A 13,645-nucleotide genomic window follows, 5' to 3' on the forward strand; every position below is an offset into this window, starting at 1 on the left:
AACCTGCACATCTATGTGTGAACCCACCAACTCGCAGTGGACCAGCGTGGTGGGAAATGGTCCAAGCTTAGGAGGGCAGCCTAGACCTTAAGGGGATATGGATAAAGGTCCCATTTGAGTGAGCCATGTACAGGTATACACCCCTACAGATAATTTAATAACTAAAATATCTTACTCTTCACAATACTCGCATCGGAATGCCTTTTCGATCTCGACAATTCTAATAAGTCGTTTGGCTTCGTCCGACAGTGTCTTCAGTTCTTCGTCCGTCGGTTCAACTTGATAGCGAATGCTTTTCTCTGATAGGTTGGCGGCTGTTGGAAAAAAGGTAGGTAAGTATTCAGTAAGAAAACAGGCTAGCTTAAAAGGTTAGCATATTTTTTTTAGGTTTTCCCGTGGGAATAGGCGAAGCGTAGCTTGCGTACAACCCTAGATCATAGGTAAATGCAACATGGCCGCAACAAAATTGCCATATTGTTCTTCTTTCACGATACTACCTATACAATACTATTTAATTGGACCATTTTGTTTAGTTTATAACTAAAAGAAAACAGACAACCTTTAGATGGAACTTTTATAGACTTGCAGTCTATACGATACTTTGGCTAAATTACCTTCATCTTCTTTACTAGGAGACTTGACTAGTCCGCTAGAGGGGGACAGATGGATATCTTCCTTCTCTTTCTTCACTACTGCAGTCATCTCTATGCAAGCTGTTGAAGTTCGGGCGTGCTCCTAATATTGAAAGAGGGAAAGATTTTACATTATTAATTGTACTGTGTTTTTTATGTTTAATAAATACATTGAAACTGGACTGAAAACTAGTAGGTAGTAGTTTTTGTGTAGGAATTTATGAAAACAGCTTTATAGGACATAGGACAGGTGTCATAGCATAGGTGATTAATGTTGAGGAAACTTGAGGATGCGTCACCGTAGGTGGTCACCTCAATATTTGCTATTGCGAATACATAACCGCCATTATATTAGCAATATACAACGCAGATGACTGGTGAAAAAACTTGACAAATGCAAAGAAAACTTGGGGGATGTAGAGGAAACTTGAGGACGCGCTAATCTAAACTCACCGCAGCGGCCTCACAATCCTTAAAGGCTCGTTTACACAGCGCGCAAGCGTGTACTCTCCTAACGCTTGGTTCTTCGTTGTGAGCGCGCAGATGCATGCGTAGTCGAGAGCGACGGGTCAGCTGCTTCATGCAGACGTGGCATTGGAACGGCTTTATCTGTAATTAAGGGAGAATTGTAAGGAGGTTTGAGAGCTGGTAGGTATAGAACCGACCAACCCGCAGTGGACCAGCGTGGTGGGAAATGGTCCAAGTTTAGGAAGGAAGTTTAGACCTTGGGGATATGCACAAAGGTTGCACTCGACAGAGCCAGATGCAGGTACTTCCACAGAGAATAGAATAGAAAAGGTTTAGGAGGTAAGTTCGGCTTTAGTGTGTAGGTAGTAGTTCTGTAAATAATGTCTAGGACCATAGAAAGAACTGCCAGCTTACAAGAGGCATGCAAACGTTATTGTTATACTCGAATTTTGGCTTTTTATCTAACTGAAAGTCTCATTTCAGGTATCACGATGATGCTGGCAAGCCTCTTGTAAACTGACAGTTTATATTGCTCCTTTTTATACGTCGAGGGTTAATAGTACCTGTAAATGCGTGACAGAGTGCTCGTCCAACGTCTGTTTATCTGAAAATCTCTTCCCGCACGTGGGACACACGTTACGACGTGTGTCTGTGTGAGTGCGACCGTGCGCCGTGACGGCTCAGTCGAGTTTCATATAAAATGAGTAAGTACGGACACTCGGAGTAAGTAATATTACCTTGGACCCTGTCGTTTGGGAGTTACGCTACCACAGACACGTTTACCTTAAATACCCCTCTTTCTCCGTCGGGGGTTAGTAGTACGCATGTCGCACGTGGGACACCGTCTAGCTCTAGTGGGCTCTAGTAGGCTCTAGTAGGCTCTAAGTAAGTAGTTAGGTCAAGGCCGCAAGCCACCTCATACATCTATAATTTATGATTGCGTTCCATTTATGTTATGTAAATACCTGTAAATGCGTGACAGAGTGCTCGTCCAACGTTTGTTTATCTAAAAACCGCTTCCCGCACGTGGGACACACGTAGCGACGTGTGTCCGTGTGCGTGCGACCGTGCTTTGTTAGGTTCGCTCTGCAAAGAAAGTTCTATGTTTAATTAACCATTGTACTAATATTATAAATGAGAAAGTTGTAGGTATGTGTGTATGTTTGTTACTTCTTCACGTCAAAACGGCTGTCCGATTTTAACGAAATTTGGTATGGAATTAGCTGACACCCTGGATTAACACATAGACTATATTTATCGCGGTATTCCCACGGGAAAACTTTTAAGGCGAAGCGAAGCTCGCGGGACCGGCTTGTAAATAACATGTGGGGATGTCTAACACACGGCCATCCGACCCCAAGCTAGGCAGAGCGTCTTATATGTTCATTTAGTTACCTGAGATAAAATGTTTTGCCGCATCCAGTGACGTGACATTGCCAGCGTTTCTGAAACATGAAATATAGATTTTCAGTTACTGTGAAAAGAGCCAAATCTTTTTTTTTTTCATTTTTGTTGTTGGCTTCATGGAACTGCTATATTTATATCTAGTTCACTATAGCAACATTCTGTACAACACTAGCCTGCTTGCTATGTTGGAAGTGCACATGGTCGAACAGTTCGCTCTCGGTAGCGAACACACAGATCTATATCTAGCTCACTATAGCAACATTCTGTGCAACACTAACCTGCTTGCTATGCTGGAAGTGCACATGGTCGAACAGTTCGCTCTCGGTAGCGAACACACAGATCTACATATATCTAGCTCACTATAGCAACATTCTGTATAACACTAACCTGTTTGCTGATCACCTGATGTCCGAAACAGTGAAATGATCCATGCTGTCGGATGCGCATGTAAAGCAGTCGGTCCTGCGCCTAGCTCTCTCCAGTCGTGTCGGTCAATCCGTCCCATTGGGCTATGAGAGTGATGGAACAGAGAATGCTCCTGTGTACTGCGCACACACTTGGGCACTATAATCTACTCCTGCGTAGATGGCTGATCTCAATTGAGATTGGCCGCCGTGGTCGAAATTCGGCTAGAAGGACATTAACCTGCTTGCTATGTTGGAAGTGCACATGGTCGAACAGTTCGCTCTCGGTAGCGAACACACAGATCTATATCTAGCTCACTATAGCAACATTCTGTACAACACTGACCTGCTTGCTATGCTGGAAGTGCACATGGTCGAACAGTTCGCTCTCGGTAGCGAACACACAGATCTATATCTAGCTCACTATAGCAACATTCTGTACACCACTAACCTGCTTGCTATGTTGGAAGTGCACATGGTCGAACAGTTCGCTCTCGGTAGCGAACACACAGTCGCCGCGACACTCGCGACACGAGTACTCTCCGGAGACCAAACTCGCGTTGTTGGCTTCGTGGAACTGCCTGTGAAAATGTAAATGGGAGATTTTCTTTTGACGTTTATAAGTTCCAAAATCGACCAATAGATGGCATCCGGCATGTCGTAACGGAAGATGTCATAAATGGTACAAAGCTGTCTTAAACTAGTTAACACTTAATATTATGCATAAAGTAACAGCTAGTTATTGCATATGGTTGAATTCACATCCATTGGGTTTTTGTATTGGCTGAATGGACTGCAATCCATGCCGGATCCATCTGTTTTTGTCTATGGTAGAAAATCTCCCATTGGTATAGAGATAGCTGACACCCTGGATTAACACATAGGCTTCTTATCGTGGAATTCCGACGGGAAAACTTTTTAAGGCGATGCGAAGGGGACATACAGTATGTTTATAAATATAGTGGCCAGGGTAGACAGTTAACTATGTGGACCAATATACAGAGCTACGATAAGAACAACATGAGTTAACATCTTCAACAACATGTACTGAAAATAGATTACAGCTTAGCATACCTAAATGTAAAACTATAACCTTTACAAAGAAGAAAAATATAGTAAAATATACCTACAGCTTACTTAACATTCCACTTGAAAAGGTTTCAGATATAAAGGATCTCGGCATAATTTTGGACACTAAGCTTAACTTGGATGCACACATAAACAATATTATTAATAAAGCCTTCCAGCTATACGGTTTTGTAATGCGCACATGCAATAACTTTAAACGCTCAACTACATACCTAAGTTTATTTAAATCCTTAATTAGGTCTCAATTAGAATATGCCACGCCCATCTGGAACCCCTACTATGATAAGTACAGTGAATGTATTGAATCGGTGCAGCGTAAGTTCATTCGTTCTGTAAATTATAGATGTTATAATTCCAGAATTTCATACCACAACTCGCTTATTAAGTACTCTTTACTTTCCTTGAAAGATCGACGACTTCTTTTGGACTGTATGCTTCTCTACAACGTAACGCACAATAAATTTGATTGTACTTACATCACAAACAATATATACTATAGAATACCCAGTACTTCCCAGCGCATCAGAGACAAATATCCTCATCAATTGTTTGTGACCAACCTATGCAGAACAAATGCAGGCAAGAGAGCTCCATTGTATAGACTAGTGCACTCCTACAACGAGGATTTCCTCGATGTTGACATATTTAATTTGTCTCCTGGTAGATACAAGTTGGCAATATTAAACATTATTTCTAACAAGTAGCCTGCATTTTCGTTTAGACGTATGGGATAAACAGTGGTTTAGCTTATATGTTTGAATGAGGATGTAGGATGTACCTACCTAATAATAAATTAGTCAACAGTGTTTATGAAACAACCTTGATGTATTCTTTTATGTTGTTGTTGTAGCAAAAACAGTATATTAAGTATTTCATTGTGTATGATTTAACTGTGGAAAGCGGTGCTGGTTGTACAATTACCTAATTTTATTTGATCTTTGTTATTTAAGTGCTATATATTGTACAATTGTTTGCTTTTCCCAATAAAATAAAATAAAAATAAAATAAAATAAAATAAAAACATCTTTGCGTTAATGTGTTTTGAACTTACATGTGAAACTTCAGTCGTACTTTGGAGGTGAAAGACTCGTTGCAGTAGTGACACGTCACTATCGGGGGGTCTGATGATGGCTCTTTCTTTTTGCTCTGTCGAAACAAAAATAAGCTTTTTTAACAAAATGGTTCACAGCATTGATACCCATAGAACAACGCGGACTCGGCTGTACCCTCTAATTAATGGGGATACCCTTCTAAGCTATTTCAGCCCTATTGGGGTTGTGCACAAACTAGGGAATAAGCTTTAATAAAAATATCCTCCACACATAATCACGATGAGACGTCAAAGATTTACATAGAAAAAGTGTAAAAACAGTTGCAGATTTTTACTTCATTGTGTGTGGCCACCCTTAGCTTTGGGATGCACGAACGGAGTATCCTCGAGTTAAGTATGAATAACAACTGTACCTTATACATATACGATATACGTCCGGCGCACCGAGCAGTCAACGACTGACTCGATCTACTCTGCCTGTAAAGCTTTTAACATAGAAGATCATGAAGTATACTTACCTACACTAGCTGTCCCCGCAAGCTTCGTATCGCCTTAAAAACTTTCATCGCCTATTTTACCCCTTTAGGGGTGGCGTTTCCGAAAATCCTTTCTTAGTGCCCACTTACACTACCCATGGAACTTACGTGAAAAGTTTCATGATTGTAGCTTGAGTCGTTTGGGCTGTGCGTTGATTCCTAATCAGTCACTTTCTTTCTTATTTTATATGTACCTTCAAACAACCATCAGGGGCCGCGCAACTAGCGTCGCCTTGAGGATCCGTATTCGATTCCCGGCCGCGCCCCTTCGCGCAGCACTGCGAGTGTGACTCTAACAACTCTTTGGTGAAGAATACTTTCCTGTGAAGAAGTTAAAGTTATTATTATGTGTGCCACCTAAGCGCAAACAGTTTATCTTTAGACTCTGGCGGTTTTAACAGCATGCGGATTTCATCACGCACGCGTGATTCGCGTGCGGGGCAATCCCGCGTACCCGTTAGAAGATAATAATTTAAAGTGCTTGCGCTGGGGTAGACAATATAGCTCCTTTGCTGACTATACATACTTACATAAAAATTCAAACCTATTTAAATAGGTTACATACATATACATTTTGTTAGTCTTACCTGCAGTTTAAGCAGTGGTGCTTTATCGTTTGTGTAGCATCAGTCGGTTCTTTGCCCTGTTAATACATTAAAAATAAACTGTTAAATTCAAGCTGATTACCAAATTTAACGACAGGACTTCTTACAGGACCAATTCAACTTTTTGCAATATTCCTTTATTCTTCTAAACTTCTAATTTATCAAGTGGTTTTTTCAAAATATTTTTAGACATAATTGCCCTATGGTAGGTACTACAAGGATATTTCTTTGAATGCAACGTAAATAAACTATGTTTTTTAATTAGTTGAATGGCTTGATACCTATTAATTAGGACTATCGGACTTTCTGAACAATGGTCATTAGTTATGCGAAAAGATAATTTTGGGTCAAAAGAATATTATGCGAATCTGACATTCTGCGTCAAGTGAACAACAACCCGAATACTCAAGACCCGAGAGCAAACATCTGTCCCGGCTGGGAATAGAATCGCTGACTTTAACAATCACTAACCACTACACCCGGCTACCAACTGGCTAATAAACATGACAACCTACCTTAGCTTTCTCCAACAAATCCCTCAGTTGTTCCTCATTCAACTCATCATCTTCAGCAGTCTGTACTATCCAGATAGCTTCCTCGTCACTGATGTCCAGTGTCTCTTGTTTCACTTCCGTCTTTATTATTAGGGACCCGTTTTCAGTTATGTTCTTGCCCTGGAGGAAATAAACAGCGGTTTTTACATGCCTCAAACATAATGAATGACTGATAAAATTTTGTACCGTAGAATAACGAGTACTAGTACTTGTTATTCTAGGGTTGTACTATAATACCATAATTTTCTAGGGGTTGGTTTCTATTCTACTCTTATAGATACCACACGGCGCTATTATAAATATACTGAAGTACCTACTTAAAATTACTTTATTTATACCTACTTATGTTGGATGACTAGGATACAAGATTTGATCAAAATAATCGCAAATTCAAATAACTTACAACATTACTTTCTTCAGGAGGACATTGTTTTTGTTCTTCTTTACTGTCTAAAATGTTAGAAATATATAATTTTATTAGCAGAACCTGTTTGTTTGTGGTGAATAATTTAATTATTTCATCCTGACTAATCCTTACTAATATTATAAATGCGAAAGTAACTGTGTCTGTCTGTCTGTTACTCTTTCACGCCAAAACTACTGAACGGATTTGAACTAAAATTTGGTATACATACGGTCTAGACCCTGGGAAAAAACATAGGCTACTTTTTATCCCGGAATTCCCAGGGGAAAACTATTTAGGGCGAAGCGAAGTTCGCGGGAACAGCTAGTTAATAATAATACTTGAAGGAATGACGCATTTTAACCTTTTAAAATTAACTAGGTATTTGTAGTTAGGTATAGGTACCTAAGCCCTAAGCTGCTAAGCAAGTCCAGATATAGAGGAATAGGATATAGAGGTAATATAGACATTCCAATAGGACTGGCACTGCAATCCTGTTAACTTATAACGAAAAAGCAGTAGTGTGTAGGTATGCATAAAAGTACTATCTAGAATCACTTTTAATATATTTTACCTTGTTTTTCGCTAGGACTATCTTTTTTCTTGCTAGAGTTCCTAGTTCTGCCAGCAACCGGCGACGATTTTGGTGAACCCTTGATTATCATTTCACACGAATCTGCAAGAAATTAAATAGTAACTTATTAACCTTTTTTTCAACAACATTATTTAATATCCATCGGTTTTAAGTGTCTAGTTAAGTGGTAAAAACCTAGTGTTTTTTAACAAAAGGACAAACATCTTACCATCATCTTCATTGGCCACATTTTGAGGTGTCTTCGGAACTTCTGAAGTAAGTTTTTCGCTTGTATTCGCCTCTTCGTGGGCGGCTTTCAAATGTCCTTTTAGCCATTTAAAGTTGGCGTAGCCTGTAAGTGTAACTAGTGTAAGGTATTTATAAAAAATGAAAGTTATTACTGTGTCGCAAGACTGGTGGTAGTTCAGTCAGATCAACCTTAAAAGAGGGTTCGAATCCCGGCGGTGACATGTGCTTATGAGTTTGGAATTTATTTATGTGAACCATCGCTCTTACGGTGATGGAAAACATCGTGAGTAAACCTGCATAGTTATCTAGATTTAGCACTAGATATTATGTGAACCCACCGACCGACCCGCAGTGGACCAGCGTGGTGGGAAATAGTCCAGCTTAGGAAGGCAGTCAAGACCTTGATGATATGCACAAAGGTTCCATTCGAGAGAGCCAGGTGCAGGCACTTACACCACCACGGAGAATAGAATAGACTACTAACCGTATGGTTTGCGTCCTATCACGTGAGTACAAATGTGCTGCGAAAAGTGGGTGGCTCGCTTGTGAGCCACCTCTGACTACCCCTCGGGGGGTACGGGAACCCCATAATGCATTATCCGAAAGTCAACCATTTCTGAGTTATTTAAGTTTTAAGTTTTTAATGCATTATGGTGTTCAATCGACTGGAAATGCCTTCGTCTATAACCCATTTGAAGTAATACATCGACTTACCAATCACCCTGTATATGTATACTAACCGTAATCACACAACGGACAGGGATACACCTCTCCGTCCTCCGTGTCTTGTTTGTGGTCGCCGCCGTGCTCTATGACTTCGGACAGATCCTTGAATAATCTCTCGCAGAATCTAGAAGAGATTTATATTTAATTACCGATAGAAAGAAGGTACAACATACTTATACGTACGTTTTACCTCCTCGAGAGGTAGGTAACTACATAAGTAGGTATCGTTATATTGCTGGTCTATAACGAAGAACTAACTAAGTGAATGAAGTGGGGGATAGGGAATTTGAAGCAGTGTAAAAGCAACCTCTGACAAAATTTGATATAACTTTAGAAAACGTATAGATTTATGTACATATGTATTTCTAAATTTACCATAGGACAAAAATAAAAATTACCTGCACTTCAGTTCGTCATTCTTGACTGTTTGATATTTTCCCAAAAACTCTTTCACATGCTCATCAGCCTCTTCCAAGTTCTCTATCATGTTATCATCAATTTCTGCATCAGCTGTATCTATTATCTCCACATCACTAGACAACTCTTTAGCATTATTTACTTTATCATCATCATTCAAAGATTTCTCAACAGACTTATTGATAATCTGGCCATCAGAACCTATTTCGACTTTAACAAACTCCTTATCCTGACCTTTAAGTACTTCCGATTCTATTTTGTCTATGATCGCTTTCGCTTCGCCAAGATTCACAAAATTTCCCGAAGGAGGATGGGTTTTTACAAGGCTTATGTTATTGGTCTTTTGGAAAATGTACTGCTGATTATTCCTAATGACCAAATATTCATCTTGATTCAATGATTGGTTTGGACTGCGGGTGGTGCACGGCTTGAAGTGATAACTGAGGCATTGAGCGCAAATTATCTTCAGTTGCGTCATTTGTTTTCTTAAAGCAGAATCGCGATGTAGTTTTTGATCTTCGTTGTCGAACAGATACATCTTCTCCATGTTATTCTCGACAAATTTGGTGCAAATAAAGCAGTTTTGACTCTCAGATTGGTTGATTAGTGTTCCGTCGACGTCTATGTATGGTGTTGGTTGAATTTTATCGTTTCGTTTGAATACTGGTTTAGAAGGATCAGTTTTTCTTACATGTCTACGCTTTTCGGGAAAGTTTTCGATAGGAACTGATGCTACTGGTGAATCTTTGAACATGTTCAAAACATCTTCACGGGAGAACACCGTTATATTCTCATTAGCAGCAACATTGGTATTATTCTTATTAACTTCTAAAGAGTTGTAATTATCCTTTATCAGGGTTTTTGGAGATTTATTTTTAACAACGACAGGATTTAGTGTGGTATATGTTTTCGCTCTTTTTTCTAAATATTTCGTAAACTGAGTCTCAAAGCCACTTGAGTTGTTGCAAACCAATTTGAAAGGTAGACTGTTTATGAAACTGCTTTCAGTATTTGAACTAGACCATGTATGCACAGGACTTGCAACTATATTGTACTTCTTAGTATTTTCTTCATTTACATTTTCATCAGCATAATCGAAATCATCAACAACATATTTGACAAAAGGAATGTTTTCCACAGTCAAATCTACTGGGTCATCTTCATTGTCAAATTGTATTTGTGAAGCGTTTATTTGAGTGCCATCGTCTAGGATGTAAACCAGATCGTTGGCATTAGGTCCATTGGCCCCAATAGCCGAGTCCAACATTTGTTCAAAGCTTTGGGGGGCTAATTCTACATCTGTTATATTGTGTTCTGAGCTCAGGAGGTACTGGTAAATGTTGTCTGTTAACGAGACTGGCTGGTTTCGAGTTATTGAGTTCAGATCCACCATGAAACCTAAGAGGTTCCTGTAAGATATTATTATTACTTATTGATTTTGACATAATTTTAGTAAGTAAATAAGTAATAATAATTATGGACTCTCATCATCATAGGAATGCAGTTTAAACCTAGGGGATATGCACAAACGTTCTATTCGAGAAAGCCAGGTGTAGGTACTTACACTCCCACAGAGAATAGAATAGAATAGATGGACTCTCTCATTCTAATTGTAGGTCTGTCTATACCCCTTAGCTAATGGCTGCTATATTCATAAATATTTCTGGTTTGTAGGTATAATAAATAAATAATGTAAAAATTGCAGCTGATATTATAATGTGGGAGTAAGACAATATAAATATGGTAGGCAAGTAACCCAAAAATAACATAAGACTGGCTGCAATATTAATTACTTAATTATTATTCTTAATTTGTGTGGCAAAAGTAGGTACCAATCATTTTTTGTGAAAATTTGACTGGCCTACCTTATGTACTAAAATATGCTATGTGTTTTCCAATAAATAAATTATAGTGGCTCTGTGGACACCCAAGCCCTGGCCCAGGGTCATGCCCAACAGACACAGTTAAAATCTTATAATAAACAGAAAAGAAAGTAGAACAATCAACATACTTGGCCTTCTCAAGGAATGTTTGGAAGTCATCGGTGGGCTCAATAGTCAGGGTCACCTCTTCACCGCTGATGTTCTCCATGCTGAGCACCAATGGATGCAGCTGAGTGTCCATTGTGGATGCTCACTGTGAAATAAGAGACAGATGTTAGGTATAGCCATCTTAACTTATATGCTCACGAGCAATGAAAAGTTCCCAATGGCAGATGGAACTTTTTCATTGGTATATTGAATGTATCCCACTAATATTATAAATGTGAAAGTTTGTGATTGTGTGTGTATGTTTGTTACTTCTTAACTTAAAACGGCTGAACCAATATTAATCAAATTTGGTATTGAGATAGCAGACACCCTGGATGAAGACATAGGCTACTTTTTAAGGCAAAGCAATGCTCGCTGGATCAGCAAATTATAAATAAATGAGAAAATTTGAGAGAAAGTTACTCTTTTGGAAAACAGCTGAATTATATAAGTTCATAGTCTATATTTGTCTCCAGCCACCCATCTAAGAGAAATACATGAGTATATGTATGTACTTAATAGTACTGATGTATAAAACTATGGCCTACTATCACAAACATACATCAACAGAAGAATATTGTCCAATATCCAGCCTGCTAGACAAATAGCCTACTCCTACCTAGCTAATCATGGTTGGTTGAGGAAGTAGAGCCCTATTTCCGTTATAAGATGTGTCTTGACGGATAATGGTGATGGTGAAAATAACCTCATTGCCAGAAAATTTAGAAAAATATAAGATGAATATAAAAACGACAGTAAATTGATGTAACTGTTGAAGTAGAGGGGTCTAATTAATGTAAAATTTTAATAACTTTCTGTGATATTGTATGCCTTCTTTTTGACCAAAGTTTTTGACATCGTAACTTCGGCTTACAGCAGGTAGGAATTTAGTTGCTGTTAACTGCGCAAAGTAGTAACGTCTTACTATCTTGTAATAAGATTTCCAGCCAAGGCATAAAGTGGCATAAATAAAGAAAACAGTGAGACGGCTGACTTTATTTTTCGCACTGGCCGTATAGAAAAACCACCTGGCCAGTATCAGTTCTGACGCCTGCAAAGTATTTTGTGGCCTCTGGTTGATTAAAAGAGCGACATACAAGTAAATAGAGATAATGAAATACTTACCGTTTTCTTCAAAAAGATGAAAAAATCAGTTTTCATGAAAAAACTGGCACAAGAAAAGTTCGAACGCCATTTCTGTCAATTCAAAAACCAAACAATCTTCGTTCCGGAAACGGATATCTCAAAGCGGAAACAACAAACTCTATTGTCAGTAGTGATGTACCCACTAAATACAATTTAGTTTGTATTTAAATGCATATTTCGAATAATATTATTTAAGTTATCATTCAGTTATGAAAGGCCGCAAATATGCATCCCTAGGAGAGGGGTACATGTTTGTGCCTTTCGGAGTCGAAACCCTAGGGCCGTGGGGACCGGAGGCACGTCAGCTTTTTAAAGACATCAGCAGCAGACTAATAGAAGTCTCAAGCTCAAGGGACCCTAGGGCTGGCTCTTACCTCGCACAAAGGCTAAGCATCGCTATACAGCGGGGTAACGCAGCCAGCGTCTTGGGTACCCTACCCGACAGTCGCAGCGATCTGGCCAACATCTTCTTTTTAGTTTAATTTTAATTTTATATTAGTTAGTTTTAGTGAGGCATTTACAATTATAATTTTATCAAGAAGTACTATGTAACTAATAAAGCCAGTTATAACTTTAATTTATAAGAATCAATAATAAATTCACCCAGTAGAACGAGCCTTTTTTGCCTCATGTCAAGCAATATTAATGAAGGGAGTCAAGTTTTTTATCAACTTTACAATTTAGCTATCCAAAAGTCCATAAAATAACAAATGAATAAACGCCTACTACAGTCCAACTATTAAGTCATTATTATAATTAAAAATGCGATTTAGCAATTTTATCATTGTAACTAACAATGATAAAATAACATACCATTTATAAATATAAAGTACCTAACTACATATTGACAATGGCTTTTCAACGCATTAATGCTTAAATAAATATCGATACGGTCTTAACACAATTTCCAATATTACCAGAATTGTGGACAAATGCCCTAATTATGGTTTACCTGTAGAACCCCATGTATAATTTTCACCTAAAATTTCGTAAGCTATTTCGGTTATCGGGGCTTTTGTAATTTACATTACACGATCCCATCACTAGTCACTAGTGAAAATAAAATGTCTATGGTTTAAGAAAGTGTCAGATTCGTTCATAAGTTTATATTATCATAGATCATATAATTTATATTACGAATATTAGTGCTTCTAGTTCGGAATATAATATGCATAAATTTTAAATGTTAATCAACGATTTCAGAAAATAATAATTTAAGAATTTTATTAACCTTGTTTACATGAAAAACCAACATATAATAAAAAAACGTAAAATATTTTTATATGTCTCGAACGGCAATACATCTTCTGCCACTGTCACTAATGTACTGCTGTCAAACTGTCAATGTCAAAGT

General features: G+C 38.3%; 1 protein-coding gene across 1 annotated transcript in view; it reads right to left on the minus strand.

Annotated features, from left to right (window-relative positions):
* Positions 1-12,373, minus strand: part of LOC105381655 (zinc finger protein 850-like) — a 29,566-nt gene extending 17,193 nt beyond the window's left edge. The window contains exons 1-17 of the mRNA XM_048626798.1: positions 12,271-12,373; positions 11,127-11,251; positions 9,097-10,524; positions 8,713-8,822; positions 7,953-8,075; positions 7,724-7,825; positions 7,150-7,196; positions 6,708-6,866; positions 6,175-6,230; positions 5,782-5,908; positions 5,052-5,146; positions 3,363-3,492; positions 2,496-2,545; positions 2,066-2,186; positions 1,086-1,241; positions 615-735; positions 176-314 (exon numbers count right to left, since the gene is read on the minus strand). Of these exons, the coding sequence (XP_048482755.1) occupies positions 176-314; positions 615-735; positions 1,086-1,241; positions 2,066-2,186; positions 2,496-2,545; positions 3,363-3,492; positions 5,052-5,146; positions 5,782-5,908; positions 6,175-6,230; positions 6,708-6,866; positions 7,150-7,196; positions 7,724-7,825; positions 7,953-8,075; positions 8,713-8,822; positions 9,097-10,524; positions 11,127-11,239 (3,077 nt within the window). The 5' untranslated portion in view covers positions 11,240-11,251; positions 12,271-12,373. The remainder of the gene's footprint in view (positions 1-175; positions 315-614; positions 736-1,085; positions 1,242-2,065; positions 2,187-2,495; positions 2,546-3,362; positions 3,493-5,051; positions 5,147-5,781; positions 5,909-6,174; positions 6,231-6,707; positions 6,867-7,149; positions 7,197-7,723; positions 7,826-7,952; positions 8,076-8,712; positions 8,823-9,096; positions 10,525-11,126; positions 11,252-12,270) is intronic.
* Between the last annotated feature and the right edge of the window lie 1,272 nt (positions 12,374-13,645).

Source organism: Plutella xylostella, chromosome 2, assembly GCF_932276165.1.
Source record: "Plutella xylostella chromosome 2, ilPluXylo3.1, whole genome shotgun sequence".
In the NCBI taxonomy this organism is placed as follows: Eukaryota; Metazoa; Arthropoda; class Insecta; order Lepidoptera; family Plutellidae; genus Plutella; species Plutella xylostella.